The 16,182-nt window shown below is 37.8% G+C and overlaps 1 protein-coding gene across 2 annotated transcripts in view; it reads right to left on the bottom strand.

Annotated features, from left to right (window-relative positions):
• Positions 1–5,692: 5,692 nt before the first annotated feature.
• Positions 5,693–16,182, bottom strand: part of LOC147366148 (trace amine-associated receptor 1) — a 30,140-nt gene continuing 19,650 nt past the window's right edge. For both annotated transcript variants that reach the window (XM_086317894.1, XM_086317896.1), the window contains exon 2: positions 5,693–8,546. In XM_086317894.1, the coding sequence (XP_086174020.1) occupies positions 7,417–8,427 (1,011 nt within the window). In that variant the 5' untranslated portion in view covers positions 8,428–8,546 and the 3' untranslated portion in view covers positions 5,693–7,416. The remainder of the gene's footprint in view (positions 8,547–16,182) is intronic.

Genomic DNA, 16,182 nt, shown 5'->3' on the forward strand with positions numbered 1-16,182 from the left:
GGTATGCTGCAAGCTCACCATCAACTCTTACTGCCAAAACACCTTTCTTGCTTCAAGGGATATTAACAACGTAGAATAGTGGATTTGGGGATTTCACAAAAAGAAAGTTTTAAACATGGGCGCAAACGTGCCGATACGCTGTACTGTGCTGTCGCTTCTGTTGTGTCTGACTCTGTGCAACCCCATGGACTGTAGCTCGCCAGGCTCCTCTGTCCATAGGGATTCTCTAGGCAAGAATACTGGAGTGGGTTGCTGTGCCCTCCTCCAAGGGATCTTCCCAACCTTGGGATCAAACATAAGCTTGTCAAATAAGATCCTTGTCAAAATATTTTGTCTGTTATTACTATATTTTCTTTCATGAAAAGAACATCTTAATCCTGGAAATTTAGTAAGGAATGATCTTAGTCAAGAGACAGTCTATTAATTTGAATGCATATTCCATAATGAAAAACTCTTACACTGTGTTTATTTTCTCACTTCATAATGACTGGTAAAAAGTGTGTCATAGCCAATGCTAGTCTTCAAACTGGGAAAATTTGAGAATCCCTGAGTTAGATGATCAAGGCATTATTAGTTTGACAAAATAACATTAAAATGCTTAAATTTCAAAACATAACTTTAGAAATAGTTTTTCCCACAGGAACTCTACTTGGTGCACTGTGGTGACCTGAATAGGAGAGGAGGGGATACATGTATAAGTACAGTTGATTAACTTTGCTGTACAGTAGAAACTAACGCAACACTGAAGCAACTATAAAGTGAAGTCGCTCAGTCGTGTCTGACTCTTTGCGACCCCATGGACTGTAGCCTATCAGGCTCCTCAGTCCATGGGATTTTCCAGGCAAGAGTACTGGAGTGGGGTGCCATTAATTTAATAAATAAATAATTAATTAAAAATTTTAAAATGTTGCACTCAAATAGTTAGTTATCTTTCTTCTCTCCCTTCCTTGGACAAATGTTCTTGGAGCAACTATCTGGCCCAGGCCCTGTGGCAGATGCTGGGGAAAACTGAGTCCCTAACTCACAGGAGCTCATAGCCAGGGCTTCTGAGCTCATTTTTAAATACATTGTGCTATTCATTATTCCTCTGAATTTTCACTGTACAATATAAACTTAATTTTTTTTATTCCTTTTTTTTAACATCTAAGGAAATGGTGCTTAGGAGAAATGTGATCCAAGGAGCATGGGCTGCTGCTGTTTGAAACTGCAGATTTCTGAATCTCAGTCCAATCAACCCTAAATAATTCCAAACAGTTAGGAATTCAACATCAGCCTTGGTAGTAGCTCATATGCTAAATCTAGTTAGCAGTTTCAGAACCAGCTTTTTAAATAATTTAACCATTAAAATCTTTTCCTATCCGTAAATAATACATATTTATTGCCAAAATTAAAGTCATACAGGCACATCTGCTTAAACTTGACTGGAGATAAAACTATGAGTCCTGATAGTTGCTTCATATTTGACCTGAAGTAGGAGAGAGGGTAGAGTTTGGGCCAGACAGACTTGGATTCCAATCTGTCTCTAACTTGCATTAACACTATACCCTTGGATTTCTTATTTCCCCTGATTCATCTATTCCCCTTAAAAATGTGCTTTGAGTGACTTCTCTGTCCCAGGTCTGGTGCTGAGTATGGAGTAGAAGAATGAATAAGAAACAGTCCTTAACTTCTGTAGTTCACACTCCAGTGGGGACAGAGGGCATTTGAAAAATAAGCGGGCAGTGTATTGATGAGAGACTTCCCCAGTGGCTCCTGGGTTAAAGAATCCACCTGCAATGCAGGCGATGCAGATTTGATCCCTGGGTTGGAAGATCCCCTGGAGGAGGGCATGGCAACTCACCCCACTACTCTTGCCTGGAGAATCCCATGGACAAAGGAGCCTGGTGACCTACAGTCCATGGGATCATACAGAGTCTGAAGTGACTGAGCGTGCACATATAGATAAGTGCAGGGCACAACATTGGGAGGTTTTTTGGTTTTGTTTTGCTGCTGCTGCTGCTGCTAAGTCGCTTCAGTCGTGTCCGACTCTGTGCAACCCCATAGACGGCAGCCCACAAGGCTCCCCAGTCCCTGGGATTCTCCAGGCAAGAACACTGGAATGGGTTGCCATTTCCTTCTTCAATGCATGAAAGTGAAAAGTGAAAGTGAAGTTGCTCAGTCTTTTCCAACTCTCAGCGACCCCATGGATTGTAGCCCACCAGGCTCCTCCATCCATGGGATTTTCCAGGCCAGAGTACTAAGTTGGTTTGTTTGTTTGTTTTTTGATGTGGACAATTTTTAAAGTCTTTATTGAATTTGTTACAATATTGCTTCTGTTTTATGTTTGGGTTTTTAGGTTGTGCAGCATGTGGGATCTTAGCTCCCTGATCAGGAATTGATTGCATTGGAAGTTGAAGTCTTAACCACTGGATCGCCCAAGGAAGTCTGCACACTGGGGGATTCAGAGAAGACCCCTACTTGATCTTAGAGAATTTAGATGGATTCCTGGAGAGGCAATCCTCAAGATGAGTCTTTTAAAATGAGTAAAAGTCATGGAGATGGAAGAGGGGAAGGAGGCGTTTCAGCCATGGGGGCTGCAGGAGCAAAGACATAAGCAGGGAAAGCACAGGAACCACGAGGAAATTGGACTTGACCTCACGCTTGTCTGGTTTCAAAGCCTGAGGCCATCCCTCTATGCGGGGAACTTCAGAAATCTGGCTCTAGACCAGCAAGCTTCAGAGCTTATACAAAGTGTTCATCCAAATTCATTAACTACTTGGACAATAAGTAGGTATTTTGCAGGTAAATATCAATACTATATATGTAGATAGAAATATATAGTTATGTTCATATATGCCTTCTATAGAAATTATTTTTAAAGAAATAAAAATTCCCAATATGCAAAACTGCCACAGACTAATGCAGAAATGTATCACCAGGTTAACTTTCTTCTTCATAGAACTTGGAATAAGTCTGATATTCTTTTCCATAATTTTAATTGTGGAATTTACTGGGAAATAGGATGATGTAATGTTGCTCTAGTCTTTTTTTTTTTTTTTTTTTAAAGATATGTAATATCTGCCAGGTACTCCATGTGTACTAAGCATATTCTGAATGAACACTAGCATAGCACATACCAATAAAATGACAGAGAATAATGCTAATAAAATGTATTTGCTGAGTATTTTTATGTGCAAGGCCGCATGCTAGGCAGTATCTCTCATGTAATGATTAATGGTCCAGTGAGACAATATTATTGTCCTTATTTTGCAGGTGAGTAATTCACTGGGAGCTTACAGACTTAATAAAAGGATTTTACGAGGAGAGGAATATGGAACAGAAGGTCAGGACCTGTCAAAGACAAATTTACCTTCTCTAAATGCTTGTTTACAGTTGGCCATGTACTCAATGACCTGTTTGAAACACTTTGGGAAATGAATATATACTTTATCTTTAAAAAAAAAAAATCTTCAATTTGATTCTTACATTACTTAGATTATTTGAGTGCAACACTCAAAATATCTCTCAATACTGTTTTTTTTTTGTATACTTTATAGTCTACTAAATTTAAAAACATAAATCACTCTTCATGAATCTTTAAACATTTCAGTTAATATTCACACTCTGATTGACAGTGTACAGTTAAACAAACTGATTCACCAAAATCCACAATTTATGGGAGTTTATATAGTTTGCTTTACTTTTTTGACAAAAATTATGACTCTCCAAAAATTGGATTATTGACTTCAAGAACCAAGTTTAAAATCAGGCTGGAACTTCCATTGCACTGATCTCTTAAGATGGCAATATTATTATTACAAAAAAATCAGTTCCGACAAGTTCCTTGCTAAAACATTTTTATTTTTATCTCTTCTTCAATGGAAATTTATTTGAATATTTCTCTTTGAGAAGGGAGTGGAATATGATACTGTTTTGAATGGACATTGTTTGGACTAGGAAATAATGTTCTATTGTGTTGTAACAACTGCTTTCTTTATGTTTACCATAATATCGTATGTCAAGTTCAAGTTCTTCTCGTGCATGCAACCAAAAGCTATTCCTACTGTGAATTCATTAGAAGACTATCTGGGAGTCATGAAATCCATGAGAGAATGGAGAACTCAGTTTGGAAATGAATACTTGGGTATCTGTGGAATCTGGGAGGCATGAACTCCAACAACACCAAGAGCAGTCAGGTCACAGTCTCACCATATGAATAGAATGGAAACCCACATTTTTTTTTGTTTGTTTTCTGCTAATGATTCTGCTAAAAATAGTTGTCTTTTTCCCTTCTTTTAAGGTTCAGTTTCTAAAGAAAGACCTTCTGAAATTTTTAGTGTAGGTTTTCTACCCATCTGTTTAGTTAAGGGGAAAGGCAGAAGGCCACTCTCTTCCTTACAGTTCCAACAAATTATATCTAGTCTGGATGAGAAATTTCCCAAAGCTAATTGAATTCCAGTTGAGAAGCAGATTCTGGACAACCAAAAGACTAAAATACCTCTGCATGAAGGAATGGAAACTAGAATAAAGCTGCACATAGGGAAAGACAAGGTGAGCCTTTCTTCTTGTTTGCTGAAAGGATGGGTTACTGGTTGTTTTTTATTAAGAGTATTAAAAACAGAGGCTACAAAGAGAAATAGGCTATAGGGGATTTAGTACTAAGTCTAAAAGGTAGAATTATCTGAGTCATAAACTTGTTCCAAGAAAAATGTGGTCTCAATAGTCATTTAAAATAGATGGAAGACAAGGATGACTTATATCAACATTGTCAATGCTTAGTTGCTGAGTCACTTAGTCATGTCCAACTCTTTGTGACCCACTGGACTACAGCATATTGCTCTAAAAATTCTGACTCATGAAGTACAGCAAAGACTGTAGATAAGAATAACTATTAGAAAAGAGATAAAGTTTAGCATTTTTTGAGGATACTATGACTGTATAATGAAAATCCAAGCAAGTCAACTGAAAAACTAGAATAAATTTTACTATACACAAGCAATAATAATTATATAGAAAATATGATGACTTTAAAAAGATATATTCATAACAGGCAAAACACACACACACGAAAGTATAAAACATCTAAGAATGTGTGGGAGCAAATGAAGAAAACCATAGAAACTTGCTATAAGGTATAGTCAGTCAGTCAGTTCAGTCACTCAGTTGTGTCTGACTCTTTGTGAGCCCATGAACCACAGTACACCAGGCCTCCCTGTCCATCACCAACTCCTGGAGTCCACCCAAACTCATGTCCATTGAGTCGGTGATGCCATCCAACCATCTCATCCTCTGTCGTCCCCTTCTCCTCCTGCCCTCAATCTTTCCCAGCATCAGGGTCTTTTCCAATGAGTCAGCTCTTTGCATCAGGTGGCCAAAGTATTGGAGTTACAGCTTCAACATCAGTCCTTCCAGTGAACACCCAGGACTGATCTCCTTTAGGATGGACTGGTATAGAAAACTATCTAAATGCTTTTGTTCCCTTTTTAAAATTTAACAAAAATAGTTTCACAAGTAGAAGAGTCAAGATAGTTTCTGAAACCAGGAGTGATTAGGGACAACTTTCTTACCATATACTAAATGAAAAAGGTTTTCAAACTGCTTTTAAAATCTATGAGAACAAAATCTAGTCACATCAAGGAAACTAAATATACAGTCCTGAAAGAGATTGTAATAGATAGAAGGGTTTGTGAACAGAAATGCATATACAGGAACATGCATTTTTAAATTTTATTTAAAATTAACTGCCTCACCCTAACTTACCCATGAGCATAAGTCACAATTGGGAAACAAATAAATTCAAATCCGTGGTGCTGCTTAACACGATACAAATTACATGAAGTCTAGATTAGAAACAGTTCAAATGCAAATTGATATTTATGATTAAGAATGCTTGCTCACTTCTATTAGGGGATCTTACTTGAAATCACTATTTCTCCTTATTTTTCTTTTCTATATGCCATAGTAATAGACATGGGATACACTGTGTCCAATTATAGCTCTTCTTTGCCTCATGTTTAGCTGCTCTGATGAATAACTGCTTCTCTTTCAGTGTAGCTTGGCACCCAACAAGTGAATTTGCTTTATTTCCTACAGCTTGTATTTTGAGTCCTATCACACCAGGCATGACCTTGAAATGTGATGAAATCCTCCCAGACGTTTTTGTGGGCTTCAGTAACAGGTGCTGTGTGCTTAGTTGCTCAGTTATGTGTCCAACTCTTTGCAACCCCATGGTCCTTTAGCCCACCAGGCTCCTCTGTCCATGGGCAAGTGGGTTGCCATGTCCTCCTCCAGGGGATCTTCCCAACCCAGGGATCGAACCAAGGTCTCCTGCAGTGCAGGCAGATTCTTTACCATCTGAGCCACTAGGGAAGCACAGGTAACAGGCATTTAATTTAAGCTGTTCAAAAAAAAAAAAAAGGAATCAAAATGAACTAAGTGGTCAACAATGGGAAAATGGTTAAAAAAATTTTTGTGCATTCATACAATTTAACATTTTGCAGTCATTACAAAATGATGTTTTTAAGAACTTTGAATGATATGGTTCTTAAGTAAGCTATGAATTATATTTTTATTTTTATTTTGTTTCTATATATTATTTTTATTTTCCTCTATTTTCCAAATTTCCTACAAGTATGAAAATCAGAAAAAAACATTTAAAAAATGTAAACATCAATAGATTTAAAAATCAGAATATGTATTAATAATTAGTAATAAATAGCAAATTATGTGTAAGCAATAGTAATATTCAATGTACACTTTTAGTTGACTTTAAAAAAAGGCATATATATCCAAGCAAATGAATGACAAAGTCCTTCTAATTGCCATCTCCAAATGTAGCCTCTTAGTTTCCACCACGGAACAACTGAGTAAGGTACCACTGTCGGTTTCATGGCAGTTCATGTAAGAGTAGGAAGTGTTCTTTAAAATTTTAAGTTCTTAATTTCTGGACTTGTAAAGCTTCAATATACATAATACGAATGGCAAATAAAAAGCAAGATGTAAGCATCATATCTCACTGTACAATCTTTGAACCAAATATTTGATAAAAGTCCCTACAATTGGCACATGTGGTTGATATTATGCATGTTCATAATGATCACCAACTATTTTGTAAAACACTCGAAATCAGTCCTTAATATTCATTGGAATGACTGATGCTGAAGCTGAAACTCTGATAATTTGGCCATCTGATGCAAAGAACTGACTCACTAGAAAATACCCTGATGCTGGGAAAGATTGAAGGCAGGAGGAGAAGGGGACAACAGAGGATGAGATAGTTGGATGGCATCACTGACTTGATGGACATGAGTTTGAGTAAGCTCCAGGAGTTGGTGATGGACAGGGAAGCCTGGCGTGCTGCAGTCCATGGGGTCGCAAAGAGTCAGACATAACTGAATGACTGAACTGACTGACTGAAATCATAATAATTCTATGGATTTATTCTGAAAATAATTTGCTCCTAGATGAATCTTTTTGGAAAATTTTACCAACTAGAATTATCTTTAGTGCTTTTCTGAACCAGGGGTAGAAAAATGCATAAATCATTGGATTAAAAGTAGAGTTCAAATAGCCAAACCAAATCAATGCATCGTTCAAAGTAGATGGGATAGTATAGTCCAGGAAAGGGTCCATGACCATGCAGACAAAGAAAGGACACCAGCATGTTAAGAAAACTCCCATCACAATCCCTAAAGTCTTCGCAGCTTTCCTTCCTCTGCTTCGTGAAATTCCATTTCTCTCTTCCAACCCAATTTGAACCTTCTGCTTTGCATCATGAATTGATCTTGCCTGGCCTTTTGCTATGAAATATATTCTACAATAGATGCACAGCATAATAGAGCCAGGTATATAGAAAGAAGTCATAAAGGCCAGAACCCCAGATGTTTTGCTGAAGAAGACAGAGCAACTCCCTATGCAGTGACTGTGTTTATAATACATCTCTTCAGCTCCTTTGAAGTTTAGCTCCAGAAAGATCATCCCAAATGCAAAAAGAGCAGGAATACTCCAACTAATGAAGATCATCAGAGAAATAACCAAGATGTTGATCTTGGTTTTGTATCTCAGTGGGTCACACACAGCATAGTAGCGGTCAATGGAAATGAAGGACAAGTGAAAAATGGATGCTGAACTCAGCATAATGTCAGTGCTGGTGTGAATTTTACAGAAGACTTCTCCAAAAGACCAGTGGTGCTCAATGGATCTCACCATGCTATAAGGCATGACCAGGCACCCCAGAAGAAAGTCCACAGTAGCCATGGACTGAATGAGCCAATTATTTAGGGTATGCAGTTGCTTGAAGTGTGATATGGAAATAATAACTAGCAGATTGCCAACCACTGTGGTCAGAATTATGAGCACCATTAAACTGTACAGGGAAGCCCGGATGTCATTTGACCAGCTGCTTTTCACACAGGAAATATTAATTTTATTGTGGCAAAGGGACATCATTTCTTAGGACAATGCACTGGTTGTTATCTTTTCCTTAGTGGTTTGAGGAGTCTCTCTTCGAAATCCATGATCAGGTTAGAGTTCCTTCTCTTACTTCCATATATATATATCCCAGAAACCTGTGGGGGGAAAAAAGGAAACTATCAACAGTTTGATTCTTCTCACTTTTAATGCATTTACCTGTTACTTCTTGCTGAAAAATGATTATTTTGAAAAGAGGTTTTATTTCCAAGTTCAGTTCAGTAAGTTCAGTTCCTATAAGTTTTTTTTAACATCTACTGCATGTTAGTCACTGTGTTGGAAATGTAAAGCTGAATTATTAGTTTGACATATATGATTCTGTAATTCTGTAATACTCAGCTAAATTGTGGGGAACTTGCAATATATTTTGCAGTATATGTTTAATGTATATTATGTGTAATATATAACATTATGTTATATACTTGCATATTACAAAGATAAAAAGAGGAGAGAGAATTCAGAAGAACAAAGTAAATTCTGGTTATCAGTGAATAAGCTGTTATTATATTGGGAAAATGCTAGGAAATAGCAAGAAGTCTTAGAATTCCAGGAATCTACTCTCCTTTTCATCTCTTCTCACTCCCTCTGGGATGACAGTTTAAATCAAGACCACATAAGAATCTAAATTTATCCAAAACTGGAATTGGAGGAATAAAATAACTTTGCCATCAAAGGTCTGTCTAGTGAAGGCTGTGGTTTTCCCAGTGGTCATGTATGGATGTGAGAGTTGGACTGTGAAGAAAGCTGAGCGCCAAAGAATTGATGCTTTTGAACTGTGGTGTTGGAGAAGACTCTTGAGAGTCCCTTGGACTGCAAGGAGATCCAACCAGTGCATTCTAAAGGAGATCAGTCCTGGGTGTTCATTGGAAGGACTGATGCTGAAGCTGAAACTCCAATACTTTGGCCACCTGATGCGAAGATCTGACTGATTTGAAAAGACCCTGATGCTGGGAAAGATTGAGGGCAGGAGGAGAAGGGGATGACAGAGGATGAGATGGTTGGATGGCATCATCAACTCAATGGACATGGGTTTGGCTGGACTCTGGGAGTTGGTGATGGACAGGGAAGCCTTATGTGCTGCGGTTCATGGGGTCGCAAAGAGGGGGACACGACTGAGCAACTGAACTGAACTGAAAATGGATATTTTAATAAATTTGAAACATCTCTCCCCCTAGTCCCTTTCTGCCTTCTATTCCCAGGAGGAAACATATCAAATGCACCTGTAAGATTTATTTTAGTAGACACCCAGGCCCACTTTATGACAGAACAAACAGCAGACTAAATATATTTATATTACTTGAATTGTATAATGTTCAAATTATAATTGAAATTCACTAAATAAATGATGGATTTTTTTTGACTACAAAATTTATGTGCTCTCAACTAAACTAAAATTTAAAGTTTTTTTCTCACTACTGCCCCCTTTTCCTTCTTTATTTTACTTTTGTTGTTGATATATTAAAGGAATCAAACAATGTTTAGAATGTTTGCTAATAATTTCTACCAATTAAGAAAATATCCCTGCCTGGTATCACATTGAGCAGCTTCACTCAGCAGGAACTAGGGTCCAAATATAAGTAAGGGAAGGTGGGGGGAAAAAAACTGACTGCTCAGTTTTAGAAGATTATATTCATAGATGATGAAAGAGTCATCTGGCAAATTTGTATGCCTTGTTCTTCATTCCCAGATAAAAATCAAATGGCTTCCTCCTCATAACGATACATCTTGTTTTCAGAGAAATAAAGCCTGAAGCATTTTATCTGAGAAAGTATTGATAATATCAATGACACTTCAGAAGAATAATCTGTCTGGTCAACTTTAGAACTTTATGCATAAATTTTGTGCAAGTATTTTTAAATGTTATAATTTATTTTTAAAATGCTGCTGCTGCTGCTAAGTCACTTTAGTCATGTCCAACTCTGTGCGACCCCATAGATGGCAGCCCACCAGTCTCCCATCCCTGGGATTCTCCAGGCAAGAACACTGGAGTGGGTTGCCATTTCCTTCTCCAATGCATGAAAGTGAAAAGTGAAAGTGAAGATATTCAGTTGTGTCCAACTCTTAGCGACCCCATGGACTGCAGCCTACCAGGCTCCTCCGTCCATGGGATTTTCCAGGCAAGAGTACTGGGGTGTATTTTTTAAATAGATTTATTTAAATAAATGTTCTATGATGATATTATGAGTTGAACACTTATCTAAGAACATGACGTAATAGTGGTTTTCTTTTCTTCCAGCTTTAAGAATTTAGCTGGCTAGAAATGATTACTCTCTGTATTTACAAATTACGAAGTTGAACATACTATAGCAATACAGAAAGTTAATCTCTATGATATCTAGCTAGGCTTCCCAAGTGGCGCTAGTGGTAAAGAACGTGCCTGCCAATTCAGGAGACATAAGAAACTCCAGCTGGATCCCTGGGTCAGGAAGATCCCCTGGAGGAGAGCGTGGCAACACACTCCAGTATTCTTGCCTGGAGAATTCCAGGGACAGAGGAGCATGGTGGGTTACAGTCTATGGGGTTGTAAAGAGTCAGACACTACTGAAGCGACTTAACATGCATGCTCTGATAACTAGTTAACTCAACAGTTCTGTTCAAATTATCTAATTACCTAATGTTTGAAAATGACACATAATTTTAAAATATATTGTTAGGCATTATAGTTTGAAGTAGAGTTGTCTAGCAAGACAGGATTTCACTGGTAGAGTGTCCCCAACTTCCCAGTAAAAGGCCATCAATGCTAATTTCACCATGCCATTTGTCCCTGGTTCCTTCAACTACCCATGTCTAATGGCTCAGACTTTCAATCCCATACTAGTCTGTACAATTACTAATGTGAACCTATCTCCTAATCGACTCATCCACTACCCACTCACAAACCCTTCCATGTATTCCCTCTGGAGCTCATGGTCATCACCCTATTTCCTCAGGCTCTTTTTAAAAAACTTCCCTCTCTTTGTTCTAACTGAAACTTTCTTTCCCCTGAGGATATCTCTTTCCCTACATCCTTATCAAAGGTAATTGTTTCCTCTCCTGCATCCTTGGCTATCTTTTCTATTACAGGACTTGGAGGAAAAACATGTCCTCTTGTACTCATTGACATTGCAAATCATTATCCCTCCTTCCTTCCTAACTTCCATCCCTTGCAAATTTTGAAGCTCTGTGTTCAGACTACACCTCCTCTTGCTGCAGACTTCAGACTTCAAGTCATTTTTCTATATCTTGAAGATGTTAGCTCCTGGCCTACTCTCACTTTCTCCAAAGCTACTCCTGCTAAAATTCTTCATAATTTTCTTGTCCACATAAATGATTCAGTAATGGACTTGTTTTTTTTAAACTTTACATAATTGTATTAGTTTTGCAGCTCCTTACTCCTCTGTCTTCCAACAAGCATGTCCTCCACACGTTTTCTCTGCATAGCTATCTCACTTTCTTATTTAACTAAAGACACCAGATATGTACTTATGTTCACATTAATACAATGCAGAGTTTAACTTTGCATTAGACATAATTTGTTCTCTTCCTATAAATCCAAAACCTCAAATTAACTTAAGAATCTCTTAATTTTGATGACCTAAATCTGATGCACTATTATATTCTGTGTAACATAGCAGAGACGCTCTCAGGTATAGTGTGTTTATATTATCATAATATTGCTGGAGATGATTTTCTCTCTTATCTATCAGTCTATGCTGATGTCTCCACAAACAGATGGATTTTGCCATTCTTCCTGTTACTTACAGATGGAAACAATTTACTTGCAGGGATGTCCCATCTGGACATTCCATGCTGCTTCTGCTTAGTCACTTCAGTCATGTCTGACTCTTTGTGACCCAATGGACTGTAGCCCACCAGGCTCCTCTGTCCATGGAATTCTCCAGGCAAGAATACTGGAGTGGGTGGCCATGCCCTTCTCCAGGGGATCGTCTCGACCCAGGGATCGAACCCAGGTCTCCTGCATTGCCAGTGGATTCTTTACTATCTGAGTCATCAGGGAAGCCCAATGAGTCATAATTTAAATATTTGGAAATCCTGTGCATGACTAAAAACTGAATCACTGAACTTGCGAATCAAGCAGAGGAATATTACATACTCTAAGCTAAAAGACAAACAGAAAGGCAGTCATTCTTTTTCAAGATATTATAATCAAATGCCTTCCTCCTGTCAGGCACTATGTGCTGAGGCAAGAATGGTGAACAGACACAATGAAATTCCCTGCTCTTCTGGAACTTACATTCCAGTTGAAGGATCAGTCAGTTCAGTTGCTCAGTCATGTCCGACTCTTTGTGACCCCATGAACTGCAGCATGCCAGGCCTCCCTGTCCATCACCAACTCCTGGAGTTTACCCAAACTCACGTGCATCGAGTCCGTGATCCCATCCAGCCATCTCATTCTCTGTAGTCCCCTTATCCTCTTGCCCCAAATCCCTCCCATATCAGGGTCTTTTGCAGTGAGTCAACTCTTCGCATGAGGTGGCCAAAGTATTGAAATTTCAGCTTCAACATCAATCCTTCCAATGAACACCCAGGACTGATCTCCTTTAGAATGGAATGGTTGGAGCTCCCTGCAGTCCAAGGGACTCTCAAGAGTCTTCTCCAACACCACAGTTCAAAAGCATCAATTCTTTGGCACTCAGCTTTCTTCACAATCCAACTCTCACATCCATACATGACCATTGGAAAAACCATAGCCTTGCCCAGATGAACCTTTGTTGGCAAAAGTAATGTCTCTGCTTTTCAATATGCTATCTAGGTTGGTCATAACTTGCCTTCCAAGGAGTAAGCGTCTTTTAATTTCATGACTGCAATCACCATCTGCAGTGATTTTGGCGTCCCCAAAAATAAAGTCTGATACTGTTTCCACTGTTTCCCCATCTATTTTCCATGAAGTGATGGGACCATATGCCATGATCTTAGTTTTCTGAATGTTGAGCTTGAAGCCAACTTTTTCACTCTCCTCTTTCACTTTCATCAAGAGGCTTTTTAGTTCCTCTTCACTTTCTGCCATAAGGGTGGTGTCATCTGCATATCTGAGGTTATTGATATTTCTCCCGGCAATCTTGATTCCAGTTTGTGCTTCTTCCAGCCCAGGGTTTCTCATGATGTACTCTGCAGAGAAGTTAAATAAGCAGGGTGACAATATACAGCTTTGACATACTCCTTTTCCTATTTGGAACCAGTCTGTTGTTCCATGTCCAGTTCTAACTATTGCTTCCTGACCTGCATACAAATTTCTCAAGAGGCAGATCAGGTGGTCTGGTATTCCCATCTCTTTCAGAATTTTCCACAGTTTGTTGTGATCCACAAAGTCAAAGGCTTTGGCATAGTCAAAAAAGCAGAAATAGATGTTTTTCTGGAACTCTCTCTTGCTTTTTCAATGACCCAGTGGATATTGGCAATTTGATCTCTGGTTCTTCTGCCTTTTCTAAAACCAGTTTGAACATCTGGAAGTTCATGGTTCATGTATTGCTGAAGCCTGGCTTGGAGAATTTTGAGCATTACTCTACTAGCGTGTGAGATGAGTGCAATTGTGCAGTAGTTTGAGCATTCTTTGCATTGCCTTTCTTTGGGATTGGAATGAAAACTGACCTTTTCCAGTCCTGTGGCCGCTGCTGAGTTTTCCAAATTTGCTGGCATATTGAGTGCAGCACATTCACAGCATCATCTTTCAGGATTTGAAATAGCTCAACTGGAATTCCATCACCTCCACTAGCTTTGTTCATAATGATGTTTTCTAAGGCCCACTTGACTTCACATTCCAGAATGTCTGGCTCTAGGTGAGTGATCACACCATCATGATTATCTGGGTCGTGAAGATCTTTTTTGTACAGTTCTTCTGTGTATTCTTGACATCTCTTCTTAATATCTTCTGCTTCTGTTATGTCCATACCATTTCTGTCCTTTATTGAGCCCATCTTTGCATGAAGTGTTCCCTTGGTATCTCTAATTTTCTTGAAGAGATCTCTAGTCTTTCCCATTCTGTTGTTTTCCTCTATTTCTTTGCATTGATCACTGAGGAAGGCTTTCTTATCTCTCCTACTATTCTTTGGAACTCTGCATTCAGATGCTTATATCTTTCCTTTTCTCCTTTTCACTTCTCTTCTTTTCACAGCTATTTGTAAGGCCTCCCCAGACAGCCATTTTGCTTTTTTCCATTTCTTTTCCATGGGGATGGTCTTGATCCCTGTCTCCTGTACAATGTCACAAACCTCCGTCCATAGTTCATCAGGCACTCTGTCTATCAGATCGAGTCCCTTAAATCTATTTCTCACGTCCACTGTATAACCATAAAGGATTTGATTTAGAAGAGTAGTGGTATGCAATGCTAAAATTTGGGCTTTCCTGGTGGCTCAGTTGGTAAAGAATCTACCTGCAGTGCAGGAAACTAGGGTTCAATCTCTGGGTCAGGAAGGTCCTCTAAAGAAGGAAAATTCCATGAACAGACTAGCCTGGCACTGTCCAGTCCACGGGGTCACAAGAGTCAGACACAACTTTAGCAACCAAACTACCGTCACCAAGAATAAAAGCAAACATCGTGAATAATATTATCTAAATAAAGATTTAGTTTATGTCAAAAAGAGTTATGACAATATGACACAATATAATGCTTTCTAAAAAAATTTTTAAATAGAAAAAAGTAAATTTCAAGAAAACACTTAATATTGAAATTTAAATTTTCAGCTATTTCAATAATCTCTAGTTGTAATCAAAGTTAGTGAGTAGCTGTCAAGACAGTTCTTGCTGGATCCTAAGATGCAAAATTAATGATTTAATTTTGGAAAATTTCTCCAACTTCGTGTTTTAAATTTTAAAATTCCAAGTTGCTTTACCCAGCAAACGTTCAGTGTGATGGTTTTCATAACAGTAACAAAAGTAAAAAGTAAAATCATCTAAACGTATATTAGACACATAAACCTCAGTAGATACATGTTCAAAAAGATGGCAAATTGGTGGAGTTGACTCTTTTTATAATAAGACATAGAGAGATGTCCATGAGATCTTGTCAAGTAAAGAAAAATATGCAGAGTGTTTTAAAGTAGCATGCACTTGAACACACACACTTGTATAAAAGCATGAAGCATAGGCATGGAATAATAGCTCCAACTGCTCAAAGATGGTAAGTTTGAAATTCATTAAATAAATAAATAAATAACAAAATGGGAAAAAATACCAATTTTAGCATTAATTTTTCCTAGGTGAAATAATGGATGAGTTTTACTTTCTTCTCTATAATTTTTACATTTTGCAAGTTTCCTACTATGAAATGCTTCATTTTCATTTTCAGAAAAAAAATATTTAATAAAATTATGTAGGTTGTGAATTGTTTCAAATGAAACTTTAAATGAAACTTTCAAAAAGCTATTGATAAATGATTATTAATAAATTATATTATTTGTGCTTCATGTGTTTGTATAATTCTTCACCTGAGTAAAGAATTTATTATGAAAAATCACACTTTCGCTAAATTTCTTAACTGACCCATATGCTGTTTTTGTTCTGTTATACAAAATTTGGAATCAAAATTAGAAATGGACTTGATAACAGTGTTATTCACAAATATGTTTGCAGCTCTGTAATTTATCTAGTGTTTGTTAAAATAATGGAAGTATTTTTGAAAAATATTTATTTTAAAAGAAAGAAAGAGATAAAAGACAGGATTTCCAAATATTTAAGTCATAACTCATGGGGTCTCTAGGTGGAACATCCCTGGAAGCAAATTGTTTCCATCTTTAA

The sequence above is a fragment of the Bos grunniens genome, chromosome 9 (genome assembly GCF_055505025.1).
Source record: "Bos grunniens cultivar Pamir isolate PY7600 chromosome 9, Bosgru_T2T1.0, whole genome shotgun sequence".
NCBI lineage: Eukaryota > Metazoa > Chordata > Mammalia > Artiodactyla > Bovidae > Bos > Bos grunniens.